The 17,961-nt window shown below is 45.2% G+C and overlaps 1 protein-coding gene across 3 annotated transcripts in view; it reads right to left on the bottom strand.

Moving 5' to 3' along the window:
* MICALL2 (MICAL like 2) overlaps positions 1–17,961 on the bottom strand; it is a 79,831-nt gene that overhangs the window by 49,153 nt on the left and 12,717 nt on the right. For all 3 annotated transcript variants that reach the window (XM_056806497.1, XM_056806496.1, XM_056806495.1), the window contains 2 exons: positions 5,495–5,543; positions 1,076–1,217 (listed from right to left, as the gene is read on the bottom strand). In XM_056806497.1, coding sequence (XP_056662475.1) covers positions 1,076–1,160 — 85 coding nt within the window. In that variant the 5' untranslated portion in view covers positions 1,161–1,217; positions 5,495–5,543. The remainder of the gene's footprint in view (positions 1–1,075; positions 1,218–5,494; positions 5,544–17,961) is intronic.

The following is a 17,961-nucleotide window of genomic DNA, read 5'->3' as shown; positions in this document are numbered from 1 at the left end:
TTGGATGCTGTTAAAACATTGTCTCCCTTGTCCTGATTAAAGATTTTCTAATTTTAAAAAAAAAAAGGTGAGTCTTCCTGACTCCAAGCCCAGTATTCTGTCCACTGTACCACCTAGCTGCTCCCAGACCCATACCCCTGCAGAGTTATTGAGGGGCCACAAATATAATTTTTTTTTACTCTTACTTTCTGGCTTAGTAACAATTCTAAGACAGAAGGGCAAGAGCTAGGCAAACAGGGTTGAGTGACTTGCCCAGGGTCAAACATCTGAGGCCAGACTTGAATCCAGGCCATCCCAACTCCAGGTCTGACTCTCTATCTGCCATGCTACCTAGCTGCCTCTAACAAATATATTCTAACCCAGTACCTCTCTTAGAGACTGAAGGAGATATTCTCCAGCCTTGGTCCTGGACCCTGAATGTCCCATTTACTTGCTAGACTCCTGGAGGTACCAGTGAATACTTCTTCCTTCTTTCCACAGAGATGAGCCAGATCTCAAATCATCTCTCTCCATGCCGCCCATATGGCAAGACTTTATCTATCTAAACAATCTCCTACTAAATTCCCTGTACCTAAGCATCTTACATACACAAAGCAGGTTAGGGAGCATGGCAGAGGTAAGGGAGAGTTGTTAAACTGAAAAAACAACTTCCTTCCTAGCTCCCAAAGCAAGAAAAAGAGCAGCCATGCCCAAGGATTATGGCAGTGATGGTGAATCTTTTAAAAGACTGTGTGCCGTGCCCTCCCCCCAGACTGAGTGCTGAGCCCCCCAACACCTTACCCCAGACAAGCATGAAGAAAGGCAGAGAGTGGCTCAAGCACTCCACTCAGGGAAGAGAGGAAGCGCTTCCATTGGGCTGCTGGCCAGAGGGTCAGGGAGGCATGGTGGAGACAGGTAAAGCAGCAACTCTGCCCGAGACCCTCTGTCTTTCTAGTAACTAACTCTAGCAGGCAACAGCTCATGTACCCACAGAGAGGCCTCTGTGTGCCATCTTTGGCACATGTACCATAGTTCACCATCATGGGATTATGGGAAAGACACCAAGGAGAAAGGTAAAAGCAGACTGACTACTCACTGGGTGACCGGCCGTGGAAATAATTGTAATACTGGGAGACATAAGTCAGGATGCTCAACCTATCTGGGACTTTGAGGGCCACCATATCCTCTGCTTCCAACAGGGCTGGTATTCCCAGTTGTTCCTCAGCCACCTGGAATGCCTATAACAGATAGGAAGGAAGACAAAGGCATAAGACACCTAATAGATGAAACAGGCAATAGCACCTCAGGGCACTGCCTCAATGGCTAAAGATGAACAAGAAAACAGATAATGTTAAGGGCAGCTTCAGACACTTCCTAGCTCCCAGAACAAGTCACTTAACCCCCCCTGCCTAGCCCTTACCACTCTTCTGCCGTAGAACTAATACTTAGTATCAATTCTAAGACAAGTCTTAGATCGATTTTGGAGGGGAAAAAAGAATTGATATTAAGACAGAATGTAAGGGTTTGAGTGAGAAGGAGAGAGAGAAAGAGAGAGAGGGAGGGAGGGAGGGAGGGAGGGAGGGAGGGAGGGAGGGAGGGAGGGAGGGAGGGAAAGAAGGAAAGACAAGGAAGAAAAGAAAGAAGGAAAGAGAACAGCTATTGTTGCCCCACCTCTTTCTCACTCTCCTTCCTATCTACTCTTGCTTAGCTGAAGTCCTAGCTCTTCCAGGATGGAGAGGGTCACATTCAATAACCTTCTAGCACTAATGAACTAGGATTCTATAGATGCTTTTCCTGATTGCCTCAACCCACCATGACCTTTCTGCACAAATTTACAGAACTTAGTGTCCATAACACATCATGCAAAAGCTTCATGGTGTATGCTTTAACATTGTCTATGGGGGAGTTTTCTCATGCGGGCATTCCCTAGCTCATTTAATTCACAGGTCTACCTCCCAGCCCCATTATCCTATCCCCCCATGACAAAAGGACCACCAGAAGTCTGCCCTTTGACAGCTGACAGGTAAATTTCTAAATGACTAAAAATAGATGGGAAGGGAAAGAAGAAAAGGAACCCTCAATACTATCCAGCATCAGTCTTGCTCTTAGGGACACGATCTGAAAATTTTAGTCATTTGGGGCCTAACAGTTGAATAACCTGGATATGAAAGAAAGGAAAGGGGTAGAAATTGGAGAATAATCTCCCCAAAAGGTCCCTTTGTTTATTTATTTTTTGGCTCTTTCAGGGATTTTACAAACAGATCAATGTCCTAACAGCTCTTTTTTGACACCGGACTAAAGGCACATTCTTTCTCAACACCAATCCTTATATGGTCGGTAATTACTCTGAATAGCTTCTCTGAAAGAGGGAGATGCATGTTCCCAATATCCCTGAGAGAGCCGTCTCACTCACACAGCAACCATGTCAAACAGCTCCATACAACAAAAATGACCCAAAGCCCTCCTTCTCTCCCCAAGCCCACTCTCCACCCCCCATTTCCCTTCTGGAGCCAACCAGTGGATACAGAGAATGAATTATGTTCTCAGAACTAGAATGATGGGAGAGATACAACGATCAGAAAGCACTGGGGTGTGTGAGAGGGGAAGAAAGGCAGGAGGAAGGATGGGGCAGACAGCAGAGACAAAGATGCCTCCATTCACCAGACTGGCCATTGAGTAACCCTCACAGTGTAGCAAGACATGTTGGGCAAGTTGACGCAGGAGGGAAAACCAAGCCACTAGGTCATCCCCAAGTTCTGGTTCTCTTCCCTCTAGGGCAAGGACTATCTTGCCGTTGGGTGGTATTTCTGCTGTCAGATGAGCACAGTGCCTGGCACATCGTAAGTGCTGAATAAACGTTATCTGTAGCATCAGGGAAGCAGGTTCCATTCTGAAGCCAGAATCACAGCCCTGCCCCAGCTTTCCTACTGAAGCCCAGCACTGCTGACCAGATGGTCCCCAGTCCCTGGACTCCCTCCTGCAACTGCAACTATCGCTCCTGAGTTTTCTAGCTCGAGCCCCTCTATCCAGTGGCAAAGAAAGGAAATGTCCAGACTTGACCCCCAGGGCTCATGTTGCTGAGAAATCCGGCTGGGCAGAGGTGGAAAAGCAGCCACAGACCCAGATAAAACAAGATTAAGCAGAACAAGGTTATATAAGAAAGCAAAGGGAATAAGGAAAAAGAAATCAAGTCTGGACACGAACTTCTCTCTTCCCAACCCAAGGACGATGACAAATGCATTGCCTGGAGACTTGAAGAACTAAGCTGATCCTACAAGGGTTGTTTTTTTAAACCCTTACTTTCCTGTCTTAAATCAGTATTGTGAATTGGTTCCAATGAGTAGGCAATGAGGGTTAAGGGACTTGTCCAGGGTCACCCAGCTAGGAAGTGTCTGAGGCTATATTTGAGCCCAGAACTTCCCATCTCTAGGCCCAAGCATTATTTATAAAAGATGTGCCTTTGTTTACCTTTCTCTCACTGCCTCCAATTTCCAGGCCTTGTCCACCTCCCCCTAATTTCTTATCCTCATTCCCTGATCACCCCCCAACTTCTTCCCTGTGCCTCTCTTTCTCTTTTTGACTAATCTCCTCTCCAAAATTCTCCCACTTTTTTCCCACTATGCCCCATATTCTTCTTAATGCTATTGGGAGTCCTGCTAGGTAGCCCAGTAGATAGAGCAATAGGCCTGTAGTCTGGAGGTCCTGGATTCAAATCTGACCTCAGACACTTCCTAGCTATGTGACCCTGGACAAGTCTCTTAACCCCTATTACCTAGTCCTTACAGCTCTTCTATCTTAGAATTGATAATTATTCTAAGGCAGAAGGAGAGGGTTATTTTTTTTTAATGCTATTGGGAGCTCCTGACTCTATCTCCTGATGTCCTACACCCAAATTATCCATAGATACAAAGAAGGAACAAAAAGAAAATCTGTCAATACGGGTAGGAAGAGAGTCGCAGTAGGTGATGGGGGGGGGGGCGGTGATACCCCTGAAATAGAAAAAGAGCCTGAGGAAACCTCCTTTAATTCTTCCCCACCACTTACAGGCATTTATATAATAAGACAGGGAAACAGTTCAAAAGAATGAAGAAAGCAGAATTTGGGGCCATTGGTCCTAAGCTGAAATCCCAACTCCCCATTTGTTACTGGTGCCACCTTGGACAAGCCAGTGGGCATCTCTAGACTTGTTTTCTCAGCTTCAAGATGATTGCTGGTTCTATAATCTGCATACACACAGTCTTTGATTGTTTGCTTTTCTTTCTTTTTTTTTTTAAACCCTCACCTTCCATCTTGGAGTCAATACTATGTATTGGCTCCAAGGCAGAAGAGAGGTAAGGGCTAGGCAATGTCCCCATTAAGTGGCTTGCCCAGGGTCACCTAGCTGGGAAGTGTCTGAGGCAAGATTTGAACCCAGGACCTCCCCTCTCTAGGCCTGGCTCTCCATCCACTGAGCCACCCAGCTGCCCCTGATTGTTTTCTGTATAGGTCCTTTCCAGAAGCACCACTGAAATGTTTCTGGTGAGAGATGAAAAGAACTTGAGGGTCACTAGAAATCTATCTGGAAGAAGGAGCCAGCCAGAGGATAAAGGGGAGAGAAGGTAGGAAGGATGGAGAATGAAGCGTGCTCTCTGGTCCCTGAAAGGAATAAAGGTCGGGGAATAGGCGATGGGTCAACTCAGGCCAGATCCATCCTGGAGAGTGGAAGCAGCTGAAGCCAGTCAAAGCGGACGCTGGCCCTCTCCCGAGTCAGCCCACGCTCCCAACAGATGGGTGGTCTGAGCTTCTGCAGCAGCCGGGCCGCAGGAGAGGCCGCTCCCAAGAGAACCCATTCCTTTCTCCCACCTGTTTCCCCTGACTCAACCCCGACACCACCTCACCGGAACCCTCTCCTCCTCCCTCAGGAACTCCAGGGGGACCGGAAAGTCTGGCTGGCACCTAGACCTAAGGAAACTGGCCAAAAAAAGGGGGGGGAGCAAAAAGGAGCTGAATAACCCAAGCAGATTGTGACAAGAGGCTGAGGAGGGGGGGACAATCTCTTTTTCTTCTTAGAAAGAATAGTAAAGTTATTGTTGTTGTTGTTTTTCAGGCACTTCTAGGCAGAAGCTCTGACTCTAGTCTCACTCAGCCTCAGTTTGCTGATCTGAAAAATGGCAATGATTCCCCATGGGATGGCAAAGCCTCTTAGGAGTCTCCTGGAAAAAAAAAAGTGGGAAGGTTTACAAAGCCAGGTGGGACCCCTATATTGTAGGGACTGATTCATGACTTCCTTAGTGACCCAAAGCACTTGAGGGGAACTGGAAACAGAAGGGAAACCAAGAGGGGATCCGGTGTCTGAGGAAGGATCTGAATAGAGAGGGGTGTTTCTGGCTCCCAGATGCAATCTGACTTCAGTTATGCAGGATTAAAGACTGAGGATGCCCCTTCTCCCTCCATAATAGCACCTCAAAGGGAGAACACCAAGCAAGAAAGCAAGAGAAAGCACAGAAAAATAGATATGGGGCAACACAGCACTCACCAACTTGTTATTTTCATAAATATTTTCTTTTCGGAGGCTGTTGAAGTTTCTGAAAGAGAAAAACAATGAGGTAAAATTCCAACCAGCTTGGTCAGAGCCTTCTCCAAGAATCTTCTTCCTCCCCTTTCCATTCTGTTCTGCAGATGGTACCCACCACTCCCAACGTAGGGGAGACCTAAAAGATTGGGAGATTTGGGGCAGCTGGGTGACTCAGGAAGATGGAGAGCCAGGCTCAGAGTTCAAATCTGTGTATCGGTTCCATGACAGAGAAATGGTCAAGGCCAGGCAGAGTAAGGGTCAAGTGACTTGCCCAGGGTCACACAGCTAGGAAGTGTTTTGAGTCTGGATTTGAACCCTCCTGACGCTCCTAGAAGCCTGGCTCTCCATCCATTGTGCTACCCAGCTGCCCCTATCATGCATTTTCACAATAAATAGTATCAAAATAGTATTTCACAACAAATAAACCAATCTCCTATCACCTGGAGGCCCACAGAGTTTTTTTTTAACTTTATGAGTGGGGGGAGGGGTGTCAACATCCTCAAAAAATTTTTACTAGACTAAATCAGTACATGTGAGTCCAGCCTCGAGCACAGGGTTAGTCCCTCCAGGCCTTCATTCCTCTCCACTGCTTGGGAATAGGACAACCCCCTCCGCTGCCTCTCTGCACACCTCCCACCCCCAAACACTCCCAGGGCTTCAGAGCAAGGGGAAGCCCCAGCCCCAGAAATAAGGTCCATGATACACCCTGCCAGGCTGCTCCATAAATACCCTCCAGAGGCAAATTAAACAATGCAAAATTCTTCAAAAAGCAGAGAGGTGGAACCGGAACTAGGATCTTAAATAAACATCTGATGGCCACCACACCCACCTGGAGAAACACAATGACCTGCAAACCCTGCAGGACTCCACCCTGACCCCCAGTGAGGACAGCCCCCTGCCTCCAACAGGTGCTTCCTTCCCAAGGGTCTCCAGCTGCTCCTCCAGCAGGGAGAGATGGCAGCGCTAGGGCTGCCCACCAGAAATGGGAGGAAAGCCTAGAGTGGCCTCAGAGGCCTTCTGTCCAGGGCTTTCTTTGTACAGATGAGGAAACTGAGGCCTAGAAAGATCATTAAAGTCACCTGTCATCAGCGAGACTTGAACCCAGGTCCCCTGACTTCTGGGCGACACAGTGGATAGAGCACTGGACCTAGAATCACCAAGACCAGAATTCAAATGCGGGCTCAGGAGTTTACTGGCTGTATGACCCTGTGCAAGTCACTTAATTCCTATTTGGAGGAGATTCTCATCTGTAAAATGGCAACACACTGGAGAAGGAAATGGAAAACCACTCTAGTATCTTTGCCAAGAAAGCCCCATAGACAAAGTAGAGTCCGACAGACTGAAGGAATGAACAACAAGCTCTCTCTTTAGGGCCCCCAGTTTTGCCTCTACCAAGTACTGAGCTGCCTCCAATCTCAGGTTCTTCTCTTCTTCTCATGAATGAAGTTGGCTTGATGAAGTTCCTCCTGGATATCAGGTATTACCTGTTGCATGGTAGAAAGAACATTCTCTAGAGCTCAGTTCCCCCAAAATGAGGGGGGTCTGACTAGATCATCTCCAAAGTCCCTCTCTGGTCTTGAGCCGATGCATCTTATGGAGCCAGAAGACCTTGATTAAATCCCATAAGCATTCTATGAGGCTCCTAAAAAGCTCTCTGCTGCTCACCACCTACCAATATGACTTCACAGAAGACATTCCCCTTCTGTTTCTTGATGTCTCATAAAATCATTAGCTTCTATTTACCCCATTCTAATTTTTAAAGACTGAATTTCTTCCATGCTTTTTGATCTATCTTCCTTTTCCATTTAGTTCATTATTCTACTTTTCATGGTACTCTTTTCTTCATTTTGCCTGTTTCCAGTAGGTCAATTCTGTTTTTCAAAACACTTTTTCTTCATTTGATTTTTATGCCTCTTTCCGGTCAACCAATTTTGTTTTTTAAGCCATTATTTTCTTTTTGCATCCCTTTCATTTCTTTTTCCCATTTTTCTTCAACCTGTCTTATTTGATTTTTAATTCCTTTTTGAGTTCTTCCAGAGCTTGAGACCAATTCCCCCCCACCCCTTTTTTTTTTTTAGGTTTTGCTTGTGGTTCCTGGGATCTCATTATCTCCACTTGATTCTGTTCTTTCCTCCTTTTCCCTATAGAAAAATTTCAAGGGTTAAATGTTTCTTTTCCTATTTGCTCATCTTCCCAACCTTTTTTTGACTGTGGACTGGGAATCTCTGAAAGCACTGGCAGTTTCTTTATCCTCTGAAGACTTTTGCTCTGGGGCTAAGTCTTCACTGCTGCTTTGGAGGCTTGAAAGGGCCCAATACTTTGGACTTCCAGACCTCAACGTAGGTTGGTGCCATGGCTCAAGACCTCAAGGGGTGAGACTGAGGTGCTTCCTTGCTAGTACAGCCTGGGGCCCAGGTTCCCAAAGTTGGCCCACACCCAGGTTCTGAATCTGATTGGGAAGGAGAGGGGTTGGCCAGCACCCCTCTGTTTGCAGTTTTGCGACCAGTTCTCCCTTATCCCATAAAAATCAATTCTCTCTCTGCCTACCTTTCAAGTTGTGTTCAGGGGGAGAGTCCCCTTACTTGTCCTGCTTTGACTCTTGTCATTTTGAGGCACCTTCTAACAATTGGTTTGATTTGGAAGCATAGTCAGAGCAGTTTCAGCTTTTGCTGCTTCTAAGCTACCATCTTGGCTCTCCTTCAAATTTTCTCTCTGGACCCAAGTATCTTCAGCCTTAAAATAAAGACTTTAGAATCATTTCTTTTTTTTTTAACTTTACCTTTCTTTCTTTTTTCTTTTAAAACCTTTACCTTCCATCCTAGAATTTATACTATGTATTGGTTCCAAGGCAGAAGAGTGGTAAGAGCTAAGCAATAAGGGTTGTGTGACTTGCCCAGGTTCACATAACTTGAAAGTATCTGAGGCCACATCTGAACCCAGGACCTCCCATCTCCAGGCCTATCTCTCAATCAGTGAGCCACCTAGCTAACCCCTAATTGTTCTTTAATACTAGAAGTACCACATTTTTTTAATCCATAAGGCAAAGAAAATAGAGAAAGATAATTTTTTAAATTTTAACTTAAAATTTAATTTTTAATTCCTAAAATTTCTGTGTCACTTGATGTACCTGGTCTTTCTAATTAAGGTCTCTTGCTGCTAGAAATATTATGATGAAGTAGGTGGTGCAATGGATAGAGTTCTGGATTTGCAGTCAGGTAGCCCTGAGTGCAAATCTGTCCTCTATCATTTACTAGCTGTGTTACCCTAGATGAGTCATTTAACCTCAATCTGCCTGAATTTTCTTATCTGTAAAAGGGGGATAATAATAGCACCTTCCTCTTTAGGTTGTTTTGAATATAAAATAAGATAATATTTTTTAATCATCTTGTAAATTTTTAAGTGCCATATCAATGCTACTTGTTATTATGAAGATGATAATAATCAATTAATATAGTACTTTATGATTTGCAAAGTGCTTTATGTTATTTAATTTGAGACTAACAACAACCTACATGCTATTATTATCCCCATTTTGCAGATGAGGAAAAGTAAGGCTGAGAGAGGTTAAGTGACTTGCCTCTAGTCATGTAGTATCTGAGGTTACATAGGAACTCAGTTCTTCCTAACTTCCTAACTTCAAGTCCAGAAATCTCCACTTCACCAATTGCCTGATAAAGTCACTTAACTTCTCTAAGCCTCAGTTTCCTCACATGTAAAATGAGGGTTTGGACTGGATGATTCAGTATCTCTTCCAACTCTAAATCTGCCAACTCCATGGCATTGAATAGATCCTGAAAGTAGAACAAGGAGGAGTTTATGAGGAGGGATGGGATGGGAGACAGAACAGAGTAAAGGCTTAAATGCTGGGGATAAAAGGCAACGGTTAGGGGCCAAGTATTAAAACCAGGAGCTAAGGGTTAGAGGCTGAGTACTAACCTTCTAAGTAAGAAACAGAGTGGCAGCCACCTAGGGGCAGAGGATACAGAACTGTAACTAGAGTCAGGAAGACCAGAGTTCAAAGCTAGCCTCAGACACTAGCTGGGTGCCTCTGGGCAAGTCACTTTACCCTGTTTGCCTCAGTTTCCTCATCTGTAAAATGAGCTAGAGGAGGAAATGGTAAACCAGTCCTGTATCTTTACCAGGAAGATCTCATGACATTATTATCCATGGGGTCATGAAGAGTCAGGCACGACTGAACACAGCTAAGGAGACATAAAGAGATATTGAGGATGAAAGGCTAAGGTTCTAGGAAGCAGGGATGAGGACTAAATACTAAGTAGTAGAGTCTGAACATGAGGGAAAAGAGGATAAGGTCATAGGGATGAGGGTTAAGAATTGAGGATGGGAATTTAGGGTCTTTGTTTCTCAAGATGGCCAGTAAAATAATCCTGTCATAGGTCTGCAACATGTAGGTAGGGCTCTGCTACACTAGGCATTCCTACTTTTTTTTTTAAACCACCTTGAGGACAAACTCTGTGGGTCATTTTTTGACAAGTTTAATGGAAGAAAGGCAGAAGAGAAGCATCTTCAAGGGCAGCTAGGTGGCTCAAGAGAACCAGACGTAGCAATGGGAGGTCCTGGGTTCAAACCTGACCTCAGATACTTCCCAGCTGTGTGACCCTGAGAAAGTCACTTTGCCTAGCCCTTACCACTCTTCTCCCTTGGAACCAATACACAGTATTGATTCTAAGACAGAAAGTAAGTGGGGAAGGGGGAGAGAGGAGAGAGAAAGGGAGAGGGAGGAGAGGGAGAGGAAGAGGGAGAGGGAGATATGGTCAAGGAGCCCAACTATCTCAACACACACTGGATAAAAGAAAGACTGCTAGACTGCAATGGCATTGGGTGTGTTCTACTATGCTCTCCTGCCTTGGGGGATTAGACTTCTGGGGAGGCTAGATCAGAAACAAAGTGGAGGGAAAAGACTGGAACACAATCTTCTCACATGTTCTGAATTCTTAAACATTCTTAATTCTCCTTACACATTATTCTCTTTTTTAAAAACCCTTAGCTTGTGTCTTAGAATCTGTACTGTGTGTTGGCTTCCAAGGCAGAAGAATGATAAGGGCTAGGCAATGGGGGTTAAGTGACTTGCCCAGGGTTTCACAACTGGGCAGTGTCTGAGGTCAGATTTGAACCCAGGACCTCTTATCTGCAGGCCTGGATTTCTATTCATTGAACCACTCACCTATCCCCCTCTATCAATGATTCTAATAAAGATTGAGATGGTTTGCTTATGAAATGTGCAGATAACAAGACCAAGGGAGAAACAGCTAACATTAAATGGCAGAGCATAGAATCAATAATATCTTGATAGACTGGAAAAGTAGGTTGAGATTAACAAGATAAGAGTCAACAAGACTCTTAAGTCAATTCAACAAATACTTATTGATCCCTTATTGTCTATGAAGTATTATGCTAAGAACTGAGAAAGATACAAAGTGTCGATAAGGTACCATCCCCTCATATTAGACTTTGCACTTTATAAGAGATAAATGTCAAGTTCTATTGTTGGGTTCAAAAAATTAACTACCAAAGATGTTAAGTTACATCCTGCTAGTGTTTAACTAAACAGCATCAAGTATTTCTTAAGCACCTACTGTGTGCCAGTCACTGTGCTTGGTGCAGGGATACAAATGCAAAGAATGATGCCATCTCTACTGGCAAGGAGCTCATATTCTAATAAATAAAGCAACACGCACATATAAAACTACATACAGCATTAATTTTAAGTTAGTCTATATAAATACATACAAAATGGTTAAATATAAGGTAGTTTGGGAGAGAGAGCAATAATATTTAAGGGGATCAGGAAAGACCATTAAAGAGAGTATCAGTAGCATAATGTCTAATGAAACTGGAAAGGAAGGTTCAGGCCAAGCTATACAGAACTTTAAAAGCTAAACAGGGTGGACAGTTGAGTAACTTAGTAAACAGAGAGCCAAGCCTAGAGATGGGAGGTCCTGGGTTCAAATTTGACCTCGGATACTTCCTAGCGGTGTGACCCTGGGTAAGTCACTTCACACCCTGTTGTCTAGCCCTTACCGCTCTTCTGCCCTGAAACCAATACACAGTGTAGATTCTAAGACGGAAGGTGAGAGTTTAAAAAAATGCATGCAGTAAGGGGTCAGCCTTGGCAAAGAAGAAAGGCAAACTCTGTTGAGACCAGGGAAAAGGAGATAATGAAATGCAGAGAAGTGGAGAAGAGGGGGCTCACAATGAATGGTCTCGATTTTCTCAGTAAAGTTTGCAGTCTTTAGCTGAGGGAGGGTAGGAGAGCTGTGGAAGGTTGGAGAAGCAAAAAGAAAAAAGGTTTGGAATCATCTCTGGAGAGAATGAGGCAGGGATCCATTAGGAAAGATGCCTACCTTTCAGAGATCTACACAAAAGGCAGTGGCCCCCAACAGAACAGACTTGCTCTCCCTGGGGGTCTTTAGGCACAGGCTGAATGACCAGTTGTTGGAGAGGTTATTGAGGAGACTGGAACCCGGAGGTCCACATTTCTTAGTCACATGATTCTCCTCCCATCCTTTGCCTCTGCAAACTAGGCAAAGCTTTGGCTTCCCCTCTCCGGGGCTGAGCCTTCTCATCTGTAAAATGAGAGCTGGAAGCTGCGTCGGGTCCCTTGTAGTTCTTAAATACTGTGATCCTGTGACTGACTAGCTCTAATGACTACCGTCTGTCCTTTTGTAGCTGTTTCCCGGTTCTCAAATCATTGCTCTTCTGGTCCATGTCTAAACCTAACGAAACACAGGGATCCTTACTCTGGGGGTGCATGAAATTTTCTTTAAAATATTTAATAAGAGCCAGGAGACGGGAGGTCCTGGGTTCAAATCTGGCCTCAGACACTTCCTAGCTGGGTGACCCTGGGCAAGTCACTTAACCCCCCTGCCTAACCCTTACTGCTCTTCTATCTTGGAATCTATACACAGTATTAATTCTAAGACAGAAGGTAAGGATGTGTTGGGGTTTGTTTGTTTTTTTAACAGTATTATGAGAAGGGATTATAAGCTTCCCCAGACTGCCAAAGGGAACTCATTCATTCATTTGGCAACTAATTACAGAGCACCTACTATGTGCTCAGCACTCTGTTAGGCAAATGCCTGGCCGGGAGAGTTTAAGCAATCTCGATTCCCACCAACATGGTGAGCAGGCACCCCCTTTCTGCTCTTGCTCTGACTGTGGCCCCTTATGGCCATGCACAAACATCTGTTGAGAAATGAGAGCCAGAAGCTGCTTACAGATCTCCAGTCCCAACCACCTCTCACTAACCAGCCCCGGGGCTCCTGGGGATTTTATACCCACTTCCAAATTCCTGGAGTGCTGACCTCATGCTGCTTTATGGCTTGGAACAAAATCCAACCACTAAGGGGGCAGAAGGTTAGGGAGGGTGTTCGAAGGAGGGGGGGGGGTACTGCCAGGAGAAGCAAAAGTGTTTCATCAAAACCTTTCCACCCTGGCTTCTCGACCACATCTGGAGTTAATCCCTCAGAGAGAAAGAGAGCAAGCAGCCCCTCTGCTCACACACCACACTCCACGGATGATTGCAAGACGGAGAAAAAGAGATGCCAAAAGAAAAGAGAAAAGACAAAGAGACGCAGAGAGATCTACGGAAACTGATGCACAAAAGGAAAATCATTCATTCATTCAGCAAGGTCCTACTATGGGCAAGAAAGACATTAGATGCTAAGATGGAAATAAAATAAGATGGAAACACAGGGTATCGGAGACCAAGAAACTTGTCAGAGACTAAGGGAGACTGAAATGGGACCGTCTAGGAAAGGGTTGCCCCATTCATTGACGCCACGTCTACAGAGGAAAAAACTGCAGCCTTCTTGCCTCCAGGGAGTCAACAAAAAAGATGTATCCCTCCCCTTCTGGACTTCCCTCAGCCACCCAGAAAACTCTGGCACAACCAGGAAAGCAGGGCCTCTGCTATGGGGGCAGAGCTGCTGGCTCTGGTTCCCCTGATTCAAAAAAGGGTGGAAGAGAGGGGGCAGAACTGCCCGATATTGGGACCACATCTGTACCAGAGTGTCTGAGACTGCTGGAATAAGCTTCTCCTCTTTCCCAATAGTCCTGTCACCACAGCCTGAGGCAGGGGAAAACCCAGGAACATCCAGACTTTTTCCCTTGTGGTAGAAAACTGGGAAACTGACTAGGGCTTCTCCTCTCCCAGGGGAGAGAGATTTCAAGTTCTCCCCCAAGGGCATCCTCACATTGGGGTCTCCACACAAGTCCAGTTGAAAAGGGGAAGAAAAAATGCCCATTCCCTTCCATGTGCTCCAAGAAAGCAAACAACAGGAAGCCGAAAAGGTCACTGGAGCCGAGTAGCCCCTAGCCTCCAGAATAGAAGGCCACTTGTCCTCTCAAGGCTTCCTGCTGAATATCTAGTGTCTTTGTGTGGGAAGTGAGGTCAACCACAGCCCCCTCCTTCCTCTCCCCTCCCCACTCTCTCCAGGGCCACTACTTCCAGTGTGTCTTGATGCCTCTGCAAGGAAGAGAAATATTCTTGTGAGCATTACCCCTTTTGGTCCTACCCTGTCAGGGCAGATTCTAGTTTAATTGAGGTCCATTCAACAGATATTTAAGGATGGGAAATAGCTTTGGATCAGGAGACAAGTGAAGTATCTAAATAGAAGGCAGGCTGGATCTGGCACCACAGAGAAAGCCTAGAGGGCTGCCATCTTGGAATGATGACCCTTCTTCATCTTCATCTCCCTCTTCCTAAGCCCTGTCCTCTCCATAAGAGGCAAGAATAGTATATTGGGTTCCTTGGGCTGGAAGGTTCCACAAAGGATCATCCAGTCTGTCTTCTACTCTTTGGGCAGAAACAGTGGCACAAAGTAAATCAGCACTCCCAACCCTTGACATGGTCCTGGGACATACCCTCAGGAAGTACTTTCTAAAATCTCACCCAAGTCCCTGAAAGCCTTCTTCTCCCCCAAGTTCCCTTCACTCTTCCTTGCCTTTTAAAGATCCTTTCATGTGCCTGCAAAAGACTTTTTTTTAAACCTTTACCAATATTGATTCTAAGGTAGAAGAGTGGTAAGAGCTAAGTAATGGGAGTTAAGTGATATGCCAGGGTCACACAGCTAGGAAGTGTCTGAGGCCAGATTAGAACCCAGAGCTGGCTCTCTATCCACTGAACTGCCCTCCCCCCCACTCAAGCCTATTAAGTCTTTTCTTTCTAGCTCTTCAAACTTCTCTTCTCTAGGCTATAGAAATTCAGCTCTTCTATCTTTTCCCGAGGAACCTGAACATGGGGCAAGGGTCAAATGCTAAACCCTCTTCAGAAACACTTGAAATTTCTAATTGGCAATTCCAGGATGGCAAAGGAGTAGCTCCAAACATCAGAGGTGCCAAAGTGGCTTTTAAGAGGTTTAGCACCTTTCCTGCAGTAAGGACCCACCCTGTAAGGGTGTAACCACTTTTTTAGGGCTGTGCTCACCTGGGCTGGTCAGGGAGCCTGTCGTCACCATCTAACTGGCACACGTGGGCAGGAGGCTTCCAGCCCAGTCTACTGAAATGCCCTCAACACAGGGGCCATTCTCCAGGCTTTTACTCAAGGTTGACCAGCCCACAGCACTCTTTATGCCCTCAGCTTCTAGGAGAACCAGTAGGCAGAGGGCAGAGCCAAAGGGCAGCAGCCTGGGTCATCAAGAGTATGTTGGCATAGTTCTAGTGCCAGGCTGGATTCACTGGCCTCAGCAATCATCTTTATTGCCTGCCCCTCTCACTCCTCTTCAAGGAAAAAAAATTCTGCATCCTCCCCCTACTCAGAAAGTAGCAAACCAACTTTTCCCCGAGCTCCAGGTTCTTCCATTCAGGAGGACATCCCCCTAACTACCTCTTGTCTCTTCCCCTCTCCCCTGCGTTCATTCTTCGTGCAGTTGCCAAAATGATCCCAAGGCCCATGTCTGATGCCATCATTCCCATCCTCAAAAATCTTCAGGACATGGAAAAATATTCTAAATTAATTATTAAATAAAAGTTTAAATAAATTAATTTTTTTTTAATCTTCAGGAGCTTCTCCTAGTGCTTGGAATGTCAAATGCAAGCTCCTGAGCCAGATGACAAAGAATGGTCCAAAGTAGAAAACTAGCTTTCCACCCTCCACCTACCTCCGGGTCCCCACAACCAGAACACACTTCCTCCAAACCTCTGCCTGCTGAATCCTTCTCTTCCTGCCAGACCCCGCTCAGGGGCTTCCATGAAGGCTTTCCCAATCTCCCCAGGTGAAAGCAATCCCTCCATTGTCAAATTTCCCTAGAATACTTGGCTGAATCTCTCCTTCTGAGAGATCATGAATGAATAAAAAAACATTTATCAGGAGTTTACTGCGTGCAAAGCACGGCGCTTAGCAACAGACCTAGATCACGCTCTCCCTTTTATCACACTTACTTGTACATGTACATTATCCCTTGTGTTTATTTACATAATGCTGCAAGGTTTATAAACAGCTTTCCTTACAGGGGACGAGTGCTAGTGTTATTATCTCCATTTTATAAATAAGGAAGCCTTGGTGCTGGGATTCCAACCCAGCTCTCTTCTGACTTCAAACAGCCCTTTCCACCACACCTTAAGGGCAGACAGGGACTGTGTTGCGTTTTTTCCATCTCAGTATCCACAGCAGGTAGCATGCAGTAGGTACCTTATTAATGTTTCTTCAATCTGGAGCCATTTCAGAGGAGTCACCCATAAAGAATAGTTTGGGGGAGTTGGGGCAGCTGGGTGGATCAGTGGATTGAGAGCCAGGTCTAGAAACAGGAAGTCATGGGTTCAAATCTGGTCTGATACTTCCCAGCAGTGTGACCCTAGGCAAGTCACTTGACCCCCATTGCCTAGCCCTTACCACTCTTCTGCCTTGGAGCCAATACACAGTATTGATTCTAAGGTGGAAGGTAAAGGTTAAAAAAAAAACTCATTCCATGGGCTGGAGGGGTGACAACATCAGTCTTTCAGTATACAGAGTTACTACTATTTAGAGATATTCTCTATCTCCATCAAGAGCAAACCAAGAGGGAATTCGCAGGAAAGTTTTAGAGATTGCACAAAAGAAAGGGCTTCCTGGTTGAGAGGGTGTTGGATACTAAAACAGGATGTCGTGTCCTTCTCCCAGAGGCCTTTAAAAGTAAGGAAGATTATCAGTGTCCCCAGATGTCTGTTAGAGGGTGGCTTCGCTTGGGAAGGAGGCAACCGATGCGAAAACTCCTCAGCTCTCTCCACCCCTTAGATTCTGAGCCCTCGTTTCTTTTCTGCTTTGTGAATCCTCCTGAGCAAAGTCTGAAAGCCCAAAGTGGCTTCCTTTTGGATCCTTCACCTGCCCATTCTCCGGAGGAAAGTCAGAACAGACTCAAGTGACATCAATCAAGATCCAGAAGGAGACATATTTGTTTGGACATGGCTGATGAGGGAATTTATTTTGCTTGACCATGTATTTGTGCTTAAAAAAGGGGGGGGGGGGTGTTTTCATCATGGGGAGAAGAGAGAGAAAATAAAATTATTCATTGAAAATTTTTAAATTAAAAAAATTAACTTAATGTCAGACTAAGACAATTTTTTTTTAACTCTTACCTTCTGTCTTAGTATCAATTCTAACATAGAAGAGAGGCAAGGATTAGGCAAATGGGGTTAAGTGATTTGTCCAGAGTCACACAACTAGGAAGTGTCTGAGACTAGATATGAACCCAGATCTCCCCACTACCACCAAATCCAGGTGTGGTGTTCTATCCACTGTACTACTTACCTGCCCAAAAGACAAATAATCCTTTTTTTTTTTTTTAAACCCTTACCTTCCGTCTTAGAATCAATACTGGGTATTAGTTCTAAGGCAGAAGAGCAGTAAGGGCTAGGCAATGGAGGTTAAGTGACTTGCCCAGGGTCACCCAGCTAGGAAGTGTCTGAAGTCAAATTTGAACCTAGGACCTCCCATCTCTAGGCCTGGCTTTCAATCTACTGAGCCACCCAGCTTCCCCTAAGACAAATAATTCTTAAAGCAAAATAGCTGCCTTTCCCCAAGTCATATCAAACAAGTCAAATATAAAGATTTTTAAAAATTATTGCCCAAGAATTTTTGGACCTCTGAATCTTCCAAATTGGTATTGGGTACTTGGCCACCACGAAGGGCAGAAGAGCTCCATCATCACTAGCACCATCATCGTCCACAAAACCTGGCCCTTCCTACTACTACGCACATACACACCCCCTCGGGCTGCTCTTTCATGATTTTAAAGTTGCTTTAATTATGTCACCTAAATAGAAATATTGGGGAAGGAAGAGGAGGAAAGGCTGACATCCTCTAAGGACGCCCTGTAAGGGTTCTACCAGTAGCTTAGAATCTTCAGGCTCCTTGCAGAGGTGGACAACCCATGAATAAACCTTTGAGGGGAAAAAAAAACTACTGCTGATTAAGGGTCATTTCCAGACCT

The sequence above is a fragment of the Monodelphis domestica genome, chromosome 7 (genome assembly GCF_027887165.1).
Source record: "Monodelphis domestica isolate mMonDom1 chromosome 7, mMonDom1.pri, whole genome shotgun sequence".
Classification (NCBI taxonomy): Eukaryota; Metazoa; Chordata; class Mammalia; order Didelphimorphia; family Didelphidae; genus Monodelphis; species Monodelphis domestica.
The sequence above is the reverse complement of the archived record's forward strand: the minus strand, read 5'-3'. Positions and strand labels throughout refer to the sequence as shown.